Source organism: Nelumbo nucifera, chromosome 3 (assembly GCF_055504915.1).
Source record: "Nelumbo nucifera cultivar China Antique chromosome 3, China Antique-T2T, whole genome shotgun sequence".
Classification (NCBI taxonomy): Eukaryota; Viridiplantae; Streptophyta; class Magnoliopsida; order Proteales; family Nelumbonaceae; genus Nelumbo; species Nelumbo nucifera.
The window spans coordinates 92,720,420-92,743,079 of record NC_142651.1 but is presented as its reverse complement, the minus strand read 5'-3'; the positions used below and the strand labels follow the sequence as shown (position 1 = coordinate 92,743,079).

Sequence of the window (22,660 nt, the reverse complement as noted above, 5' to 3'; positions counted from 1 at the left end):
AGGAGAAGTATTTGAAGATCCTTGAAGGTATAGACGACTAGTGGGGAAGCTGAACTATCTGACTAACATGAGACCTGACATATCCTTTGCAGTCAGTGTGGTGAGCCAATTCATGCAGAACCCTCGTATACCTCACTGGGATGCAGTTCTTAGAATTGTAAGGTATCTGAAAAGAGCTCCAGGCCGTGGACTATTGTATAAACCAGGAGGAAAGCTTGAAGTAGTGGGGTATATAGATGCAGACTGGGCAGGATCAGTGAATGATAGAAGATCTACTACAGGCTATTGCACATTCCTTGTCGGAAATCTTGTGACGTGGAAGAGTAAAAAGCAGACAGTTGTGGCCAGAAGTAGTGCTGACGCTGAGTATAGGGCCATGGCACATACTACCTGTGAGTTAGTGTGGCTGAGGAATCTTCTACAAGAAATTTGGTTTCACATGGATAAACCTATGAGACTGTATTGTGACAACCAAGCTGCTCTCCATATCTCATCCAATCCTGTATTTCATGAGAGAACAAAGCACATAGAGGTTGATTGCCACTTTGTGAGGGAGAAGGTCCTTGTTGGAGAGATAAACACAACATGTGGGCTCGAATGATCAATGGGCAGATTTGTTTACAAAAGCTCTAAGCTCAGGGAAAGTGAACTATCTATGTAACAAGCTGGGATTATATGACATATGTAGGTGTTCAAGACTGCTATCAGTCTTGATCACTTAGAAACTTCAGGTTTGATGAGAAGAGAAAGTGAAGAAAAAGTAGAAGAAAGAGTGATGAGAGAGCAATAGAACACAAGTTTTGAGAAGAGGAACAAAATCTCAATATTCTGCAGCTGCCACTTTCATTTAATATTTATATGTTATGCTAGTTACATGAAAGGACATATCTACCCTTGGTGTTTACATCATAACTGCTAACACATAAAATAAATAAAAATAAATAACAACAGAATAACAAATAACAGAATAACAAATTGACCACAGCTGTGACTACATACACTCTACCTTACGGACAGAGGGACCACAGCTGTGGGGCCCACATCACTGTTCTCTACACTCCCCCTCAAGTTGGGAGTATATGTTCATCATTTCCAACTTGGATAGATCTGCTTCTAGATTCTTTCTTGATACGACTTTAGTGAGGATGTTTGCTAGTTGCATACTGGATGTGATGTACGGGAGGCATACTTCTTGAGATGAGACCCTCTCTCGTACAAAGTGACGGTCGACTTCAATGTGTTTGGTTCTGTCATGCTGTATTGGATTATGTGCTATATTAATGGCGGCTTGATTATCACAATACAACATTAGGGGCTTCTCATACTCAATACCCAACTCCTCAAGTAGAGATCTTAGCCATAGGATTTCAGCCACTCCGTTGGCCATGGACCTGTATTCTGCTTCAACACTTGACCGGGAGACAACACTTTGTTTCTTACTTCTCCAGGAGACAAGGTTTCCTCCCACAAGGGCACAATATGCTGAGGTAGACCTTCTGTCATCAACACTCCCAGCCCAATCAGCATCCTTATAGACCTCCACCTTCATGTGATTGTTGTTCTTGAATAGTATACCCCTACCTGGGCATCTCTTCAAGTAGGCTAAGATTCTTTCTGCCGCAAGAAGATGTGTGGCTCTAGGAGAATGCATGTACTGGCTGACAACACTTACAGCATAAGTAATATCTGGCCGGGTGAGGCAGAGATATAGGAGCTTTCCTACCAACTGTTGGAACATAACTTTGTCTTCAAGAAGCTCCCCACTCTCGGCACTAATCCTGTGGTTCTGTTCAATTGGTGTATCTGCAGGCTTGACACCTAACTTTCCAGTTTCTACCAACAGGTCTAGGACATATTTTCTTTGAGAAATAAAGATCCCCTAATTGGATCTAGCAACCTCAATACCCAAAAAATACCGGAGTGCACCAAGGTCCTTCACCTCAAATTCTTGATGAAGAAGCTGTTTAAGAGACTCAATCTCATGCCTATCATTTCCTGTGACCACAATATCATCAACATATACTGCCAGTAGTGTCAAGGAGGACTCCACCCTCTTGATAAATAGGGTATGATTTGACTGGGCCTGTACATAACCAAACTTCACAAGAGCTAGTCTGAATCTATCGAACCAAGCCCTAGGTGACTGTTTCAAACCATACAAAGCCTTGTTGAGCCGACAGACCTTCTTACCTATTTTTGCATCATAGAATCCAGGAGGCAAATGCATGTAAACTTCTTCCTGCAGATCTCCATTCAGAAAGGCATTTTTCACGTCCATTTGGTATAAGGGCCAAGTATGACTTGCTGCAAGAGACAATAGGACTCGAATAGTGGTCATCTTGGCTACCGGTGCAGGTCTCCAAGTAATCTATGCCATAAGTCTGTGTAAATCCTCTTGCAACTTACCGAGCTTTATACCTCTCAATAGATCCATCTGCATTATGCTTCACCGTAATGACCCATCTGCATCCAACTGGTTTCTTTCCTTTGGGCAGATCAACTACCTCCCAGGTGTTGTTTTTCAACAGGGCATCCATCTCAACTTGCATTGCATCCTTCCATTCCGGGACTGATAGGGCTTCTTGCACTGTTCTTGGAATAAGGACATTGGAAATGGAGCTAAGGTAGGACCTGTAGGTAGGAGATAGGCGATCGATCATAGGATAAAAAATGGGAATATACAGTGGGCTGTAGATGTGGTACAGTGTCGTTTCCCTTTACGGACTACAATTGGAAGATCAAGATCATCTGTAGGAGGTGAAATGGCAACGATAGGGGAAGTTTCTGTGGGCCCTGGGACTGTAGTACCTGGACCTGGAGCCGCAGATGAGATTGGAGTTGGCCTGGACTGTTGATGATCAGGATCAACCTGCCTGCACCGCCTGTGATAGACCCTCAACTCCTGATCCCTCTGACCACCCTCACCATTGCAACTCTCCCTCAACTCTTGATCCCTCTGATTACCCTCACCATTGCAGCTCTCATCACCCAATGGAATAGGTAAAGGAACTGCCCCACTCTCACTGCTCTCCCCCTGAAGACAAGGACTCAAACCCTGAACTGCCCCTCTCACTGTTCTCCCCCTGAAGACAAGGACTCAAACCCCTCTCACTGCTCTCCCCCTGAGGTAAAACCCGAGGATAATAGGGTGTCCCCTCAAAGAAAGTGACATCCATGGAGACAAACCTCCTCCCTAAGACAGGATCATAGCAGCAATAACCCTTTTGAGTTTGTGCATAACCAAGGAAGATGCATTTGGAGGCTTTGGGTTCGAACTTGGAGTGATGGGGTCCGAGAAGCTGAACAAAGCAAGTACAACCGAATGTCTTAAGGGGAATAGAAAACAAGTCCTCACGTGGGTGTAGGAGGGAAAAAGGAGATCGCATATCAAGGACCCTGGAAGGAACCCGGTTAATAAAGTAGACTGCCGTGAGGATAGCATCACCCCAGAAGCGAATAGGAACATTGGAAGTAAACATGAGACTTCTAGCCACTTCCAAAATGTGCCTATTCTTCCTTTCGGCAACTCCATTCTACTGAGGTGTATGAGGGCAAGAGCTCTGGTGGATAACCCCATGATGAAGAAGATAAGATGTCAATGATTTAGCAAAGTATTCCTTTGCGTTATCAGATCTGAGAACTTTGATCTTGGCATCAAACTGGGTTAGGATCATTTGGTGAAAATTTTGGGTTAGAGAAGGTACCTCATCTTGTGAACGCATGAGATAAACCCAAGAGAACCGGGTATGGTCATCAACAAATAACAAGAAATATCTGTACCCATCCATGGAAGGGATATGATAAGGCCCCCAAACGTCAGTATGCACAATATCAAAAGAATTATCACTCCTTTTATTACTCAATAAATAAGGCTTTCTACAATGCTTAGCAAACTCACAACTTTCACACTGTAACTGAGACAATTCAATAGACTCAAATAAAGTAGGAAACAGACTCTGTAAGGACCGAAAAGACAAATGACCTAATCGGTTATGCCAAAGCATAACTGGACTCACACTCTGAGAAACAAAAGACATCTTCTCAACTGACTCTCCTTGACGGAACCGCTCCACGAGCAGATAGATCCCATTCATCTCATGGCCAGTCCCAATCACCTTCTTCGTCTCCAAGTCCTGAAAAACACATTGGTCAGGGAAGAAGGTTACTGAACAGTTCATATGCTTGGTAATACTAATGACTGAAAGAAGGTTAGTATCAAGCTTAGGAACATGCAAAACAGATGACAGGGAGATAGTATCTGATAGCTTGATGTCACCCTTCTTAGAAATAGGAACCAGGGAGCCATCAGCAATAGATACCTTATCCCTACCAGAAGACAGATGGTAAGTATTAAACAATGAAGGCAAGCTAGTCATGTGATCAGATGCACCTGAGTCGATTACCCAACAAGGTTCAGTAGTACTTGGAGCTGAGGCATGATAGGCTGAAGCTCGAGTACCTGAATGTGCGAAGGCAGATGTAGCAGGGACTGAAGGAGACTCCGATGGCTGAGCTGAATTTCCAACTTCCTTTTCTAGCTGTATTAGGGCAGCCCGGATTGCAGCTAAGGTCTCTAAAGATGTTCCTTTTGTGCCAAATGAAGATGCTGAATCAGTGTTCACGGCTACATGAGCAGTGCCCTTCTTGTTTCTCAACTTCGTAGGAACCAAGTGAGGATGCTGTTTCCAACATGTCTCCTTTGTATGTTTGGGCTTCTTACAATGTTCACATACCACATCCTTCTTGTCTTCCTTCCTCCTATCCTTCCCTGAATCACCCCCTGATTTGGGTGTGACTACTACAAAGGCTGGTGTGGGGGGCTGAGGATGCATCATAACCTTCCTTCTGGTCTCTTCGCTGTGTACAAATGAGTATGCCTGAGAGAGAGTCACACTGTCTCTAGTCAAAATCTGTTGCCGGACAATATCATACTCTGAATTTAGGCCTGCCAGAAACTCAAATACCCGGTTTGTCTCAACCTGCTTTCTATATATCTATGCATCTCTGGGACTCTCCCACTCAAGAGTCTCTAAGTGATCAATCTCACGCCACAGGGACTGCAAGGTAGAGAAATATACTGACACCGGTCTCTCTCCTTGTTTCAGATTTTTCACTTCACATTTCAATTCATATGCTCTGGCAACATTAAGGGGTTGGGAATAAGTTTCTTTCATAACATCCCATATCTCCTTAGCTGTCTTTGCCCACAAATAATTCTGGCTAATATGAGGCTGCATAGAATTACACAGCCATGTCATAACCAAGTAGTTTTCTTGAATCCACTTGGTATATGTCGGGTCTCCCTTGGGAGGTTCTTTCATATCTCCCAAGAGGTACCCTAATTTACCTCTTCCACCAATAGCCATCATGGTTGATTGGGCCCATTCCAAATAGTTTGATCCATCAAACTTTACGGTCGTAATCTGACCACCCATCTCAGAAACACTACCATAACTGATGTTCCCAAGGCTGCCTTCTGCCTGATTTTTAAACTCCATTTCTGTCAAGTCTCAAAAACAGCACTTGAACTACCAACCACAATCAAAAACAGTAAGGGCCTGATCTGTATTCATAGTGTATGTGCACTAAACTAGGATAATTCTGATCTGAAACCAACTAGCCAACACAGCAGTAGCTGTCCGTAGAGCTCTAACCCCTTAGAATTCTGAAAACAGCTTAAAAAAATCTGATATGCTTGGGAAAGTTAAGGTTTTAATCAGTCCTTAAAGTGAACAATTCAGATGCACAATCCAAAACAGTACTGTATAGATAGGCTTGCAGTAATGTTAATAAGAAACCCCAGAATCTGATCAAACCTACCAATAAACTTACGGGCAGTTCTAGGTAGATCACAAGGTTCAGTCACACACTAGGGCTTGCCGCAAGATCACTTGCAAACTTAGAGTAGAGAGAAACACAGTTGAGACAGTTCGGCCTAGGGTTTGTTGTAAAACCCTAGTGAATCGAAGAGAGAAAACCCTAGAATGGTTCGGCCTTCCCCTCCAGATGTGTCCAATCTATCTTCTTTGATAGAACTTCTCTTAGAAAGTAAACAACTTACAAGGAAAAATTGTTCGCTGCCTTCTAGGGTTACCCGAACCCTAGTCTTCTCTGATCCTCCCTGACTACCAACACTCTGCAACCCTAGCAAGACTCCAATAGCTGCTAGCACTTCTGGCGATCTCCAAGAATCAGTCTGCGAACTTCTCCTTTTCAGCTTCTAGTCCTAGGAGATTCTCATGTGGTCGGCTAGTATTAGGCTCACATGAGAAACCCTAACTTGGCTCTGATACCATGTAGGTGTTCAAGACTACTATCAGTCTTGATCACTTAGAAACTTCAGGTTCGATGAGAAGAGAAAGTGAAGAAGAAGTAGAAGAAAGAGTGATGAGAGAGCAGTAGAACACAAGTTTTGAGAAGAGGAACAAAATCTCAATATTCTGCAGCCGCCACTTTCATTTAATATTTATATGTTATGCTAGTTACATGAAAGGACATATCTGCCCTTGGTGTTTACATCATAACTGCTAACACATAAAATAAATAAAAATGAATAACAACAGAATAACAAATTGACCACAGCTGTGACTACATACACTCTACCCTACGGACAGAGGGACCACAACTGTGGGGCCCACATCACTGTTCTCTACAACATATATTCTCCAGCTTTAGGGGGAGTGTTAAAGTGAGCCGAATAGGGGTAGTTTAGTCATCTCATGTTTGTTAAGTACCTTGCTTATGTGGCAGTTTTATTAGAGATACTCTGCCCACACTTAAGCAAGGGCAGATTGGTCTTTGTAAAGGTTATTAGAACCTAATAAACATTAGGGGGTTGAATGAACAGTGTACGAATCAGTTTTGACTAAACCCTCCTGTTCTCTCTTTCTCTTTCTCTTTTCTTCTTCTTCATCTTCTTCTTCCTTCTCTCCTGGTTCGGGTTATTGTAGCTGCATTCGAAACACTTCCTTTCAGCTACCCCATTTTGTTGTGGAGTATGACTACATGAACTCTGGTGAATAGAGCCCCGATCTTCAAGAAGTCTATGCAAATGATGTTCAAAGTATTCCTTGGCATTGTCAGATCTAATTATCTTAACTCTTTTCTCAAACTGTGTTTCTACCATATTCATGAAGTTTTGAACCACCATAGGAACTTCATCTCGACTTTTCATCAAGTAGAGCCATGTATACCGACTGTAGTCATCAATGAAGAGGATGAAGTATTTATACCCACTCATGCAAGGGATAGTTATGGGCCCCAAACATCAGTATGAATCAAATGAAAAGCAACATTACTTCTTTTACTACTTGCAAAATATGTGGTTCTACACTGTTTTGATAGATGACAAACTTCACATTCAAAGTTCAACTTTGACACTGAGTCAAATAAGTTTGGAAACAAAAGTTTTACAGAATTGAAAGACATACGACTCCGTCAACTTCATGCCCACTTCCAATCATCTTTCTCGTGCTCAGGTCCTGAAAAATACAATGGGTAGGAAAAAAGGTCATTGAGCAATTATGGGATTTTGTAAGAGAACTAACAGACTACAAACTTTTATGTAATCGGGGCACATGAAGAACCGATTCAAGAGAAAGATTATGAGTAAGTTTGACTTCACCTTGACCCAAAATAGGGGTTTCAGATCCATCAACAACATTAATTTTGCCCTTCCTTGGGGTTAACTTATATGAGGTAAAATGTGAAGGCATACCAGTCATATGGGCACTGGCCCCAGAGTCTACAATCCAAAGACTAAAAGATGTGGAACAAGCAAGTGCAGTACCTGTCTTGGCATATGAACTAGATGGATTACTAAGTCCAGAACCAGATGAGGAGGATGTACCACCCTTTTCCAGCTGCAGCAGTAAATTCCTGAGTTTGTCCATTACATCAGAGGAGTCATGAACATTAGAAGGTTGAACATCATTACCAACTATAGCCAAGTGAGTATTTCCCTTCCTCCCAGTTTTGTACTTTTCTGGTTTTAAGTGAGGATTGAGCTTCCAACACTTTTCCTTAGTATGTCTTGGCTTCTTGCAATAATCACAAACCACATCCTCAGCCTTCTCAATAACATGGTGCTTACTAGTATTTTGCTTGGATGGAGATGACATAAAGGAAAAGTGATCAATCATAGGAGGTTGCATCATGGCTGTCCTTCTACTCTCTTCCCCTTGTACAAGGGAGTATGCGAAAGCAAGAGTGACAATGCCGGCACTAAGAATATGTTGCCTAGTAAAATCAAACTCTGGATTCAAGCCAGCCAAGAAATCAAAGACTCTATTCTCCTCTATATACTTTCGATATTGCTCACCATCTTCAGGGTCCTTCCATACAAGAGTCTTCAAGTGATCCATTTCTTCCCAGATAGACTGTAGAGAAGAGAAATACATAGCCACAGATCTCTCCCCCTGACACATATTGCAAGCTTCCCTCCGAAGTTGGTATACTCTAGTAGTATTGTTAACTTGGGAATAAGTGGCAACAACTCTATCCCAAATATCTTTGGCCATTGGAAGAAACATGTAGTTTCGGGCAATATGAGGTTGCATTGAGCAAATCAACCATGACATTACAAGGGAGTTATCCTGTTCCCACTTTGCATATTTTGGATCTTTCAGATTTGGCTTCACCTCCTTTCCTGTGATGAATCCCAATTTACCTCTCCCATTGATGGTAACTTTAGTAGATTGGGACCACTCTAAAAAGTTAGTTCCATCAAGTTTAATGGTGGTTATCATACCACTGGAAATGTCTGCACTTCCTAGGAACACACTGGAAACCATCTGTACATCCTTAGATGATTCCATAATCTATCAAAACACTTTCGCGCCAGCCAAAAGGGGCCCCAAATACTTAACCACAGCTAAGGACCCAAGAAACTAGGCCACCACACGGTTAAGAAGCAAAAAAGGGCCAAAAAACTAAGTTGGCACCAAAATAGAGGGAGAAGAAAATCTCCCAAAAATTGTCTAGGGCTTAGAAAAATACAGGACCACTTCCCGTTACTCCCAAGGTAAAAAACGACCTGAATGGTCTAGGTTTTGCAACAAAAAAAACTGATTAAACAAAGTGTATAAGGCTCGACATCAGATCCGGATTTTTTGCGATTTTCTGCTTGAAAAATCTATTAAAAATCATAGAAACTTCAAACGAAGACAAGAGCCATACCGAAAATCTTCTAAAATCAGGGCGAATCAAACCATATATGATTCATGTATTGCTGCCGACACCTGTACGGACTTCTGACGTCATCCGGTGGCAGTCTGACGTCTGCAATTCATCTCGTGCAAGAGAGTTAGCAAGAAAGGTATTCCCAAGTGCCTTAACCTTCCTCTAGTACCATGTTGTCAACTAGTATTGTAAATCTAGGGTTTGTATGAGAAAGGAAGAAAGAAAGAGAGAAAGGAGAAGAAGAGAGGAATGTGTCGAATGATGTGTTCTTGTTACTGTTCACACCCTCAAAAAGCATTTTATATTTTGAAACAAGAAATTACAAAGAGGTCCCTACTTGGGCACCCAAATACAAAGAGTATAAAAAGAAGAGGTAAAGACTAAAAACACCCTTGCCTAAACTTTCTCAACAGTATTGTTGTTATGACCCAGTCTCTGGTAGTCGGTATGTTACTATGGATGTCACCTTTTTTGAGTCCACACCTTTCTTCTTGGGGGGTTCTTCTCAGGGGGAGTGCGTTGGGGAAGGAAGTGAGCAGTCTATACCACTTTTGGTTCTAGCCCCTTTGTCCACTCCAGTGTTCAACCCACCTGTTTCACCCACTTTACCACCTCCTTTGCGTCCTGTTCCTCAGTGTTTTACATGACAGTGTTTACGACTGCACAGGGAGGTTGATTCCACAGCAGAAGAACCCACATCACTTCCTATTGACTCCTCAGAGACTCCAGGTTCAACTGACATTGATCCACGTTTGATTGGGGGGGAGTGTTGAGTTATTGGGCCGGCTTTATTTATTTTTATTTACATAATTTAGTTAGGAAGTTGTTGGGCCTTAGGCCCATTAGTTTATGTTAAGTTAAGTGGGCTTTTAGCTTCTTACAAGTAGCTGACCTACTAAGGGCATACTTGTACACCTTTTTTTATGAGTATATAATTAAAAAGAAAGGGGCAGCCAGATCTGATTTTTCTTGGCTTCCTCTCATTCTCTTCTATTTCTTCTTTTCTTTTCTAGCAAAAACTTTTCCCTTCTTCTTTCTTCTTTTTCACAGAGTTTATATCAAAACAGCTATCAAAACTTTTCTACTAAGAAGAAGATGGAGAAGAAGAGAAAGGAGAAGAGAGTTCGATGATCTTCTCTCCTGTCTCACTAATCTTTTATTTAATCTAACTTAACTGAGATTAATTACATCTCCGCCCTTAAGTGGGCGGTCAGCTCATCAATCACTTAAAAGAAACAAAACAGAAGCTAATAGGCCCGTAATGAAAAGGCCCATTAACAAATAAAACATAAAGAAGACATTATTAAATAACTAACAAGTACCGGGCCCTATTCGGCCCAGTTTCTCTACAATCTTGCTGACTGCTTCTTCTACTTGGTGTTTCTCCTCTCTCTTTCCCTCTCTCTCTCTCTCTCTCACTCTCTCTCTCTCTCTCTCTCTCTCTAGTCGTAATGGCAATTGTCCTAAACCATTACAAGTTAAAGAGATGCTTTTCCACATTAATGGTTGAGATGCAAGAGAAGCATCTAAACTTTCTTCACTTTTTCACCTTTTATCCCTGTTCTGTAGTTTGTTCTTACAGATAAAAATAGAACTCAAACTCTGGGAAGCCTAATACAAAGGAAATACTGATTTAAGATATCTACTTTTGGTTTATAAACATCTGATGGAATTGTTGGCCCCTGACCACTACAACATCAAATTATCTCAAAACTTTTATATTCCCCATGTTATTCAGTTGTCACTATTGGGATTTTTATGCATGTGTTTCTTATATTCCCCATGTTATTCAGTTGTCACTTTTGGAAGCCTAGGTAACTATACCTACTAATTCTCTTCATCTTCAAGACTTCAATACAATTTTCATGTAATCAATCAAAAATAGGAATGTATGTATGTATATATGTATTCTGAGTTCAACGGCTGGAAATTTACAATGCAAGAAAGGGGGAAGTAAGAAGCCAACACTCTTTTTCTTGAAAGACTTTCTTGAATGCACATCCATAGTTGGATGAAAAAGAAAATGTGGAAGGTTGTCACTATTATTTTGGACAAGCTATTGCCTAAACATACGAGAAATCTTCTGTAATATGGTTTTACTTAACCATCAGCTTTTAATTGGATTATACTAGACAATTTTGACTATGCTATCTTTCCTTGGTTCTGTCCAGTTAGTTCTAATCTATTTCTCCTTGGTGCTAGAATTATATGAGCTCCATATAAATTGTGGTGGAAAAGAGAGAGAATTTAATGGCAGCAAATATGAAGCTGATGAAGATGTTGGTGGACCTGCAAAATACTTTGCTGTTAACAATTGGGCATTTAGCAGCACTGGTAGCTTCACAGACAATAAAAATCCTAAAGATAACTTTATAGTGACCAATGCCTCTGAACTCTTATTGAATGATGCTTTATTATACACAACAGCACGCATTTCTCCCATCTCTCTCACTTATATAGTATACTGTCTTCTGACTGGGAGTTACACTGTGAGCCTTCATTTTGCGGAGATCATGTTTACAAGTGACAGAAACCATACTGGCTTTGCAAGGCGTGTATTTGATGTTTATATTCAGGTGCTCAAGCATGTCATATAGTTATAAACTTTCAAAAGTCTATAGAAGTCAGGTTTAACTAAGATGAAGCATAATGCAGGAAGAATTAGTGCTGAAAGATTTCAATATAGTAGACGAAGCAGGTGGAGCTTGGAAGGCAGTTGTGAAAAAATTTCCCTTGGTAGATGTAAGAAGTCACATGTTAGAAATCCGCTTCTATTGGGCTGGGAAAGGGACAACAAGAATACCTTCTCCAGGAACCTATGGTCCTCTCATATCTGCCATCTCTGTGGTACCTAGTAAGTTTGCTTTGAAAAGCTTCCTATTGTTATGTTTTGAATTTTCTGGTCTTGTTTCTAATACGAGTCTCTCAAGTTAAATATAGTGATTTTATGTTACTATCTGCATTATTTGATTTAAATTGGATCACTCCAACTTTCATGCTTGTTTTCCCTAGTTTAAACTCGATATTAAAAGGTAGGGGCCATTGCTTGATGTAATAGTAAAATCTTGGGCTGATAAGCGTAAGAATGTGGGCTCAAGTCTGAGAGAGGCCACTTTATGCAAAAAAAGAGCCAAAAGTTGGGTCTATATCCAGTCCACTCCTCCCAAGACCCCAGATAGCTTGAATCAACGTTGGGTAATGGTGTTTTAGTCAATATAAAAAAGTCATGAAAAATGGCATTCAAATACAGGAGTTCTGATATTCTTCTGTTCAATAAATGTGGAAAAGAATTTGAAAAAATCCAATAAACATGGGCCTTTCAAGAGGATTGACTTGTTAGAGAATATGGATCTGATATTGATCGTCTTTTTGGATGTTTCCTATCATTTGTATTTCTATTTTCTTTCTTTCTTTCTTTCAGTTTAATGGAATACTTTCTTTTCGGAATTGGTTTTTCAGTATGCTGTTGCACCAATTATTATGTATATATTCTTTGAACAATCATCTAATATTTGATTAGCATGATGATATTGTTTGCTTGTACAGATTTCCATCCTCCTCTAGAAGGTGAAAAGAAGATATCTACAGGTACTGTGGCTGGAATTGTGGTTTCCATAGCAGGGCTTATCTTCTTTGTTCTGGGTTTCCTTTGGTGGAGAGGCTATCTGGGTCACAAAAACACAATGGATCAAGGTGGGAGCAACTGGCAATATCTTACCAGTTTTGTTCTGTTTTTTAATATAGTTAGGAGGGTGGAGATGATGGTAAGAGGATTGGGGGGGGGGCAGCAACGAAAACTCATATGCTTCACTGGTATCATCAGAAATGAGTGAGAATTTACCATATAAGAAATTACTCTTCTACAGAGAGTTACCAATTTGTCCTTGGTGTTTTCTTGAAAGTTTTTCTATCTATTTCATATACTTCTTCATACTTTTCTTGAAATTCTATGCATTTGGTTTTTCCTTTGAAGATTATGTTTTAGATTTCATGCTATTCCATCAAAAGACGAAGGAATACCTACATGCATTTCTTATTTTTGGATATTCTGTTTCTTTTTATCTTTTGATTTTTTATTCAGACATGATTTCACAATCTCATGATTTGGACTTTTCTGGTTTACATGCAACATACTAGGCAGAAATCAATTTTTAGCTTATTAAGAGACATATAACATCCATTTTTAGCTCCTTGGACAGATCTGACTGGTCTAGACCTACATACTAGTTCCTTTACCTTGACACAAATTAAGGTTGCCACAAACAATTTTGATGCTGCAAACAAGATAGGAGAAGGTGGCTTTGGACCTGTTTATAAGGTATTCTAAAAAGAAAAATTTAGAATAACCTAATTCTCTGTCATCAAATGTATTCATTTCTTTCATTTGAATTTTGCATACAATAAACCCAACCTTCCTGCAAGTGTAGGGTCTTCTATCTGATGGCACCATGATAGCAGTAAAGCAGCTTTCTTCAAAATCAAAACAAGGAACTCGTGAATTTGTGAATGAGATTGGCATTATTTCTGCTCTCCAACACCCTCACCTTGTAAACCTTTATGGATGCTGTGTGGAAGGAAATCAATTATTGCTAGTATACGAGTACATGGAAAATAACAGTCTTGCCCGCGCTTTATTTGGTAACTTGAGTGCCATTTTCTTAAATTGCATGTTTACTTTTGTATTGGAATTGGTAGATTCTGTTTCTAGAAGATTACTTTTCTAATTTGTTTTGATCTGATGATATGAAGGGCCAGAAGAATGCCAATTAAAATTGGATTGGAGAACACGGCACAAAATATGTGTTGGAATAGCTAAAGGTTTAGCTTATCTCCATGAAGAATCAAGGTTGAAGATTGTTCATAGGGACATCAAAGCTACTAATGTACTGCTTGGTAAAGATCTTCATCCTAAAATATCTGACTTTGGCTTGGCTAAGCTTGATCCAGAAGAGAAGACTCACTTAAGCACTCGAGTAGCTGGAACCTAGTGAGTTACTATACTCCACATTCTGCATTAAATGTCATAATTTATTCATAATTTATTGTTTAACATACTTCTTTGTATTCTTAGTGAATAGGGAAAATATTATATTAATTCTGTGAACTTAACGATTTTTTTTCATTGGAAGAGATTCGCCAATTTTTCTGAATTATATTTGATCTTTTGAGAACTATACCCATAGCAAGAGGGTGGGCCTTGGCGCAACACTTGGGCTGCTCCATTGCGGCCTGGGTGACTAGGGTTCAAATCTTGGAAACAACCTCTCTGTATGTGCAGGGGCAAGGCTACATACATCTGTCTCTCCCCAGACCCCACATTGGCTGGAGCCTCCGTGCACTGGGCTGCCCTTTTTTAGAACAATACCGATAGAAATCTTTACTGGTTTAAGTTGCATGGAAATTTATTATGCAGAAAATTGAAGTAGACTTTTATGAGAACTATTCTCTGGTAGAAGGCACATTATTGAATCTTTTTTGTGTATGGGTATGATCTTAGTAGGGCATATATAATATATGTTAATCTCATAAAAATAAAACTAGACTTTTATGAGAACCATTCTTGGTAGAAGCTACTGTAGAGAGACTGGGCTGAATGGGCCCTAATATTTGTTTTATGTTTAAGTAGTGTTCTATCTGTTTTATGAGTTAATGGGCCTGTTAATCTCTTTTTAATTTCTTTTAAGTTCTTGCTCTTCTGGCCGCCCACTTAAAGGGCAGACTTGCAATTAGCATAATTTATTAAGATTAATAAAAGATTAGTGAAGGGAGAGAGAAACCCATCGAACTCTCTTCTCTTTTCTCTTCTTCTTTTCCATCTTATTCTATTCTGCTGTAACCTTCTTTTTTCTCTCACTTTTCTTATTTTTTTATCAGTTTTATATCAGATTTGAAGGACAGATTCACATCTCGGTATCAAAGTAGTTCTTCCTCTTTTCTTGTTCTCCTTTTTTCCCATACACCCTTCAATTAGAAGAGTGTATGGAGAGATAAGCTGCTGATCAATCAGAGGACTATTTGCCTAGTTGGTAGAGGATTTGGAGAGTTAAAATCTGGCCTAAAATTGCTAGGAATTGGAGTTGTAATTCTTCTGCCCAAAACCCTAGCTGACTAGAGAGATTTCAAGTTATAGGTTAAGGAGAAGAGTTGGGTGTAGCGCTCAGGGCTTGGGAGGTGTAGTTTGATCCCCAGAAGTGTGTGGTTGAGATTTGAAGAGGGTTGGGAAGCTTTGGTAGGAGCGGCTATTTCTTCTCTCTTCCTCCCCGACAGCCGGTTGTTGTGAAACCTTAGTTTTTGAACCTCTAGGAACTGTACTGACCTCAACTAGGTCTATAAAGACAAAAAAGTAGGTTTTTGATTTTCATTTGATCAATGGAGCAATCTAGAAGTGAATGAAGCAGATGCCGGTATCCGGGGTTGGTTCGGTAGATTCCTTTTTGACTGGTGTAACTACAATTAAACTAGATGGAACCAATTATCTAGCCTAGGCACAGTCCATACGGATTTATGTTTGCAGTAGAGGTAAACTAGGGTATCTCACAGGTAGTAAGGTGAAACCTGCAGAGATAGACCCTGCATATGAGAAATGGATGCAGGAGAACTACATAGTGATTAGGTGGTTGGTCAACTCTATGCAGCCCCATATAAGTCAGCATTACCTCTGGATGATGTCAACCAAGGAGATTTGGGATAGTATCACAGAAACATATTCACAGAAGTTAAATGTTGCAAGAGCCTATAAGCTGAAGAGTGATGTGAACAATCTGAGACAGGGGGAGAAGAGTGTAGCAGTTTATTACTCCATGTTGAAGTCACTATGGTAGGAAATTGATGTTATGGAGACAGTTGTATGAGATAGTAGTAAAGATGTAGAGACATTTAGAAAACTGGTGGAACGAAATAGGGTGTTTGAGTTTCTCACAAGACTCAACCCTGAGTTCGATATTACTAGGCAGAACATCCTGGCCAAAGATGAGGTCACTCTTGCCCAAGCATATGCTATGGTAAGTAGTGAAGGGAGTAGGCAGCAAGTACAGTTACAAGGACCACCTACAGAACACTTTGCACATGTTGGAATAAAGCCGAAGGGGCCGATTCAAAAGAAGGAAGTAATATGTGAATACTGCAAGAAGTCGAAGCATACTAAGGACACTTGTTGGAAACTTCATCTAGATCATCTCTTGAACAAGTTTCGAAACAACAACAATCATGGTTCAAAGTATCGATACGCCCTTGTGTATCGGCAGGGGCGTATCGGTATTAAAAACTCACCGCTCAATGCTTTTTTTTAGTTTTTCTTTTCAAAACTTGATTTCTGGAGATGATTTTTAAGTGTTTTTTATTGAAATAAATGGGGGTCCCGAAACACCTATAGGTAGGTGTATCAAGACCAAAAGATACAATACGATACACTCGATATGGGGCGTATCATATCGATACTTTGAACCTTGACAACAATAACAACAACTTTAGGAAGAATGGTCTAACTAGGAATGCTAATGTTGCCACTGTGCTTGAGGGTGGAAACAAGGAAAGTGAAGAAAGACCAGCTGGCAGCAGTAAGGGCAGAGTTTGAAAAGTATAGGAGGTTACTTAATCACTTGAGACCACTGTTTCAGAATCCAACCCTTAAGGCAACACGTCATCATCTGCATTTGCTCACTTAGGTACTCGTGCTTCTGCAAATCATGCTACGATTTTAGGTAATCATAAAATCCCTTGGATTATTGACTCTAGTGCATCAGGCCATATGACCAGTTTATTTAACCTCTTTTGTACATATCATCTCCTCTCTGGTAGAGAGAAGATATCCCTTGCTGATGGGTCTCTTGCTCCCATATCTGGCAAAGGAGATATCAAAGCCTCTAGCACACTTATTTTATCCTCTGTTCTTCATGTCCCCAAGCTTAATACCAACCTTTTATCTGTTAGTAGCTTAACTAAATCTATGAATTGTTGCATAACCTTTTTTCCTATCCATTGTGTTTTTCAAGACCTAAAATCCCAGAGGATGATTGGGAGTGGCCATGAGGTGAATGGAATATACTTGATAGGAGTCTTGGACCACCTAATGGAGTTTCTTTGAAGTCTGTTTTGCCAGATTCTATTGATAGAGTCATGTTATGAGCCATAGATGAGGTACAATGATGTTTCCCTTTATGGATTGCAATGGGAAGATCAAGGTCATCAAATGGAGGTGAAGGCTCAACAATGGAAGGTATCTCATCTGTAATGGAAGATGGAGGAATTGTGGTACCTGGATCTGGATTTGCATAAGGAACTGGAGCTGGCCTAGACTGCTGATGACTGAAATCAACCTACCTCCACTGTCTGTGATAAATTCTCAAATCCCGACACCTCTGACAACTTTCCTCACTACACTTTCCTTAAGTGATTGGGACAAGTAATGGAATTTCTAATGAATTAACCCCCACCTCACTACTCTCCCCCTGAGAAGAAACCCTAGGATAATAACATACATCCTCAAAGAAAGTGACATCCATAGAGACAAACCTCCTTCCAGAAGTAGGTTTATAGCAACAATATCCCTTTTGAGTTTGTGCATAACCAAAGAAAATGCATTTTTGAGGCTCTAGGATCAACTTTGGAACGATGAGGTCCAAGGGTCTGAACAAAGCAAGTACATCCAATGGTCTTGAGGGGAATAGTGAACAACTCTTTATCAGGATATAAGAGGGTGAATGGAACTTTCATGTCTAGAACCCGTGAAGGAACTTGGTTGATGAGATATACAGCTGTATCAATGGCATCTCCCCAGAATCTTATAGGCACATTGGAGTTAAACATAGTGCTTCTAACCACCTCCAATATATGTCTATTCTTCCTCTTAGCAACCCCATTTTGCTGAGGTGTATGATGACAGATACTCTGATCGATAATCACATGGTCAAGGAAATATGAGCTAAGGGTTTGGCAAAATACTCTTTCGCATTATTGGATCTGAAAATTTTGATTTTGACCCCAAACTGGGTTAAAATCATCTGATGAAAGATCTGGTTAAAGTAGGAACCTCATCTCGAGAATGCACAAGGTAAACCCATGAAAAGCGAGTACAGTCATCAACAAACAACAAAAAATATCTGTACCCCCCCATAGCAGTGATATGATTAGGTTTCCAAACATCAGTATGCACAATTTCAAAAGGAATACTACTTCTTTTATTACTCAAGGAATAGGTTGTTCTACAGTGCTTTGCAATCTCACAACTTTCACATTTCAAATTGGACATTTGAACTGACTCAAACAAACTAGGAAATAAACTTTTCAAATACCTAAAAGATAAATGACCTAACCAGTTATGCCAAAGCATAACCTAACCAATAGACTGAGAAACAAAAGATCTCCCAACTTCACTCTCTTCCCCATGTGAGTTCCCTTCAAGCAGGTAGATTCTATTTGTTTCACGGCCAATCCCAATCACCTTCCTTGTCTCCAAATCCTGAAAAACACATCGATCAGAAAGAAATGTCACTAAACAATTTTGGGTTTTAGTGACAATATTAACAGAAAGCAAATTAGTACTAAGTTTAGGAACATGCAAAACTGAAGACAAAGAAATGGCATTAGACAATTTGATGTCTCCCTTGCCAGAAATGGGAACAAGAGAGCCATTAGCAATAGACACTTTGTCTCTACTAGAAGATAAGTGATAGGTAGTAAACAATGTAGGCAAGCTAGTCATGTGATCAGATGCACCTGAGTCTATTACCCAACAAGGTTCAGTGTTACCTAGGCCTGAGGCATGATAAGTTGAGTCTCGTGTACCTGAATGAGCAAAAACTGAAGTGGGAGTAATAGAAGTTGTGACTGATGGCTGAGACAATGGTGTTGAATTGCCAACTTCACTCTCCAACTAAGTCAGAGCAGCCCGGACAGCAACTAAGGTGTCTAGGGATGTAGCTCTTGTGTTTGATGAGGATGCTCCATCAGTAGTAGCAGTTACATTAGAATTTCCCCTTTTGTTTCTGAGCTTTGCTGGAACTAGATGAGGATGTAACTTCCAACAGGTGCCTTTAGTATGCTTTGGTTTCTTGCAATATTCACATACTAGCTCCCTCTTATCTTCCTTCTTCATATCCCTCTCCTTATCACCCCCAAACTTTGGTTTGACTGCTGCCAAGGCTGATTCAAAAGGTTGATGTTGCAATATAACTTTTCTCCTACTTTCTCCACTGTGCACTAAGGAGTAGGCTTGTGATAAGGTCACACTTTTTCTCGTGAGAAGTTGTCTCACAATATCATATTCAGAATTCAGACCAGCCAGGAATTCAAACACCCTATTAGTTTCAACTTGCTTTCTATAAATTTGTGCATCCTTTTGACTTTCCCACTCAATTGTCTCTAGGTGGTCAATTTCATGCCACAGGGATTTCAAGGTTGAGAAGTAAACTGAGACTGGTTTCTCTCCTTGCTTAAGGTTGTTCACTTCACATTTCAGCTCATAAGTCCTAGCATAAAAGGTTGGGAATAGGTTTTTTTTCATGTCCCAAATTTCCTTAGTTGTTTTTGCCCACAAATAATTTTTGTTGATGTGAGGCTGCATGGAGTTGCACAACCATGTCATAACCAAATAGTTCTCCTGAACCCATTTGGCATAGGTCATGTCCTCCTTAGTTGGTTCCTTCACATCCCCCAACAAATAGTTCAGTTTTCCTCTACCCCCAAGGGCCATCATGGCTGATCGGGCCCATTCCAAGTAATTTGATCCGCCAAACTTGACAGTTGTAATCTGAAATGTGTTCTCAGACATGTTATCAGAACCACCAGCCCCCAAAACACCTTCCCCTTGATTCTTAAACTCCATTCTTGTCAAGTTATTGGTCAAATAACACTCTTTTTAGCACTGAGATAAGTGAAACCGCATCCAGAATTTGTTAACAGCCAACCTAGGAGGGCGAATTAGGTTCGGCAACTACCCAGAAATATTAGAACAGCTCTGCTAGATTTCCAGAAAACTAAATCACTTAGTCTGGAATGGTGAAACAGGTCCAACTACTGCCCCAGAATTAACAAATCTTGAGTTTTAGGGTTTTCTCTTGATCTACAATTAGTCCTGGGATTAAAACCCTAAAACCAAGGAGAAAAGAGAAGATTTCCCAGCCGCACACATCTCAGAATAATAAAAAAAGGCTTCTTTTCAGATCGATCTCAAAAAAATAAACTTCAGAAAAAAGTCTGGCTGCCACCTTCAAACTGATGTCTGAACCCTAATCTTGAGGATTCTACCCTTCTAATTCTTCCTGATCACTGGATCTCTCCAAGGCTCTACAGTCCCTTGAGTAGCAGCCGCACACTGCCAGCAACCTCCAAGGATCAGCCGATGATCTTCTTTCTGCTGGAACTTCCAACCCTAGGAAGTTCTCATGTAGTCGGCCTGATTAGACTAACATGAGAAGCCCTAGGTTGGCTCTAATACCAAGTTGTAAAGTAGGACTGCAGTCAGTTAGAGAATAAGAAGAGAGAAGAAAAGAAGAAGACGAAGAGAAGTCAACAGAATTGTGGGTTATGTCTATGATTGTCGCCCCACAGCAATTTATATTAACAATTAAGAATAGGGGAAAAGCCTGAATTACCCCTACTGTTTACATAAACAATGAAAAGAGAATAACTACCAATAACTACCAACTGAAAAATAATTACTGACTAAAACTAAACATAAATAAACGAACATAAACAAGGTGGGGACCACATTAATGTTCTTTACATACACCACTGAATCTTTTGTGTGGGTATGATCTTAGTGGGGGATATATAATGTATGTTAATCTTGAATTTCAGTGGATATATGGCACCAGAGTATGCAATGAGGGGTCGTTTGACAGATAAAGCAGATGTTTATAGTTTTGGAGTTGTTGCCTTGGAAATTGTCAGTGGGAGAAGCAACACTAGTTTTTTGGGAAAGGAAGAATGCGATTATCTTCTTGATTGGGTAACTTGTACTTTAACTTTTTTTTCTATTGTTTAGTGTAAGCAGATTTCTACGAATTAATGCCTATTCATCTTTTTCCATTTTAGGCCCTCATTCTAAAAGAGAAAGGAAATTTGATGCATCTAGTAGATCCAAGGTTGGGACCTGAATTCAACAAAGATGAGGTTATAACAGTGATTAATGTGGCTTTTCTATGCACCAATGCATCTGCATCAGTTAGGCCTACCATGTCTACTGTGGTGAGAATGCTTGAAGGCCAAACCACTGTTCAAGAATTTGTTTTAGATACAAGTATGTCCAGTCATGATTCGAGTGTTGGGACTGTGATGGATCATTATCAACAGAATGAAAATAGCAACAGTGAGAGTGATATGCATAGCCACTTGATAGGTGAGCCACAGACTAGTAAGTCTTCCACATCGCCCTATCATCTCTTCCCAGTCAGACTGGGATGTGAATATCTGAATGAAAGAGTGCAGTAGTTTATGACTTCTGGATTGTTCTTCTTTGTACATTGTATGTATATGTTTTGCATTTGTATTCACGATCTTCATTTTTCCCTACAAAGATCAGACACTTGGGGTTCTGTGAAAGATGAGTATACAGAAGTTCTGGGAAGCTTTTATGAAAATCTCCTTAGTGTGAGTTATAGAAAATTTAAACAAACTTATGATCGAAAAATAAATTATGGGATTATCGTAAGTTTGAATATTTTCATCGTCTTGTGAACTACTTGAATAATATTTTCCATACTGAGAGCAGCACCAGTGACCAGGTTCAACATAGTTTCAAAACATGGGCGATTTTGGAAAGCAAATTTATATGGTAATTTAATGCTCAACATCACATTTCATGAATGGCTTTCATCTTTCATCTCATTAGCAATTTATGAGTGACTCCCTCAATTCATTAGTCTTTGTGGGAGGATAGGGCATGACTATGAATGTTGTAAAATAAGGTTGGATATTCTTGACAGGATGGAACAATGCAAAACGGAAGTGACGAGGAAGAAATTTAAGAGCCTTCGGAAAACCATTCACAAGAATTGAAATATAAACCTCTAGTTTTGAACCCACAAGAGATTGACAATGAGAGCACAAAAGGTATGCAAGAGATTGAGAGACTTAGAGAGCAATTAAACAGTAATTCTGATAAATTACCTATTAGGCCTCATTTGCTTTCCGGGAAGTTATTTATATACTCGGGTAAGTGTATTTACCCATGTTTTTTTTTTTATTTTCCAGGTAAATTAGTTAATGACTGTTTTAGTCATAAAAATCCATTATTAAAAGGGGCAGAAAAGTTATTTACACACCTGGGAGATAGGTATCACATATCTCCATATGTTGTATCTATTTATTCATGGGGAGAATCTCAATACAAAGCTGAAAAAGGCTGTGAGAATGGTAAAGAGCAATTTTGTGAGCACCAAATCTGATTTTTCTTCTCAGAATCCAAAGAACCAATGAACCCTTCCTTAAGGATAACTTTAACGTCCCATCCTTTTTGGAAGGTGGAGTCAGATTTATTTAT

At 39.8% G+C, this 22,660-nt stretch overlaps 1 protein-coding gene across 14 annotated transcripts in view; it reads left to right on the top strand.

Annotated features, from left to right (window-relative positions):
• LOC104609015 (putative leucine-rich repeat receptor-like serine/threonine-protein kinase At3g14840) overlaps positions 1-21,758 on the top strand; it is a 66,313-nt gene extending 44,555 nt beyond the window's left edge. For 8 of the 14 annotated variants that reach the window (XM_088900570.1, XM_088900576.1, XM_088900579.1 and 5 more), the window contains 8 exons: positions 11,383-11,756; positions 11,836-12,034; positions 12,727-12,873; positions 13,368-13,498; positions 13,608-13,818; positions 13,930-14,167; positions 20,977-21,127; positions 21,214-21,758. In XM_088900570.1, the coding sequence (XP_088756696.1) occupies positions 11,383-11,756; positions 11,836-12,034; positions 12,727-12,873; positions 13,368-13,498; positions 13,608-13,818; positions 13,930-14,167; positions 20,977-21,127; positions 21,214-21,609 (1,847 nt within the window). In that variant the 3' untranslated portion in view covers positions 21,610-21,758. The remainder of the gene's footprint in view (positions 1-11,382; positions 11,757-11,835; positions 12,035-12,726; positions 12,874-13,367; positions 13,499-13,607; positions 13,819-13,929; positions 14,168-20,976; positions 21,128-21,213) is intronic. The other 6 variants (XM_088900571.1, XM_088900583.1, XM_088900573.1 and 3 more) reach the window with 5 other exon arrangements.
• The last annotated feature ends 902 nt before the right edge of the window (positions 21,759-22,660 follow it).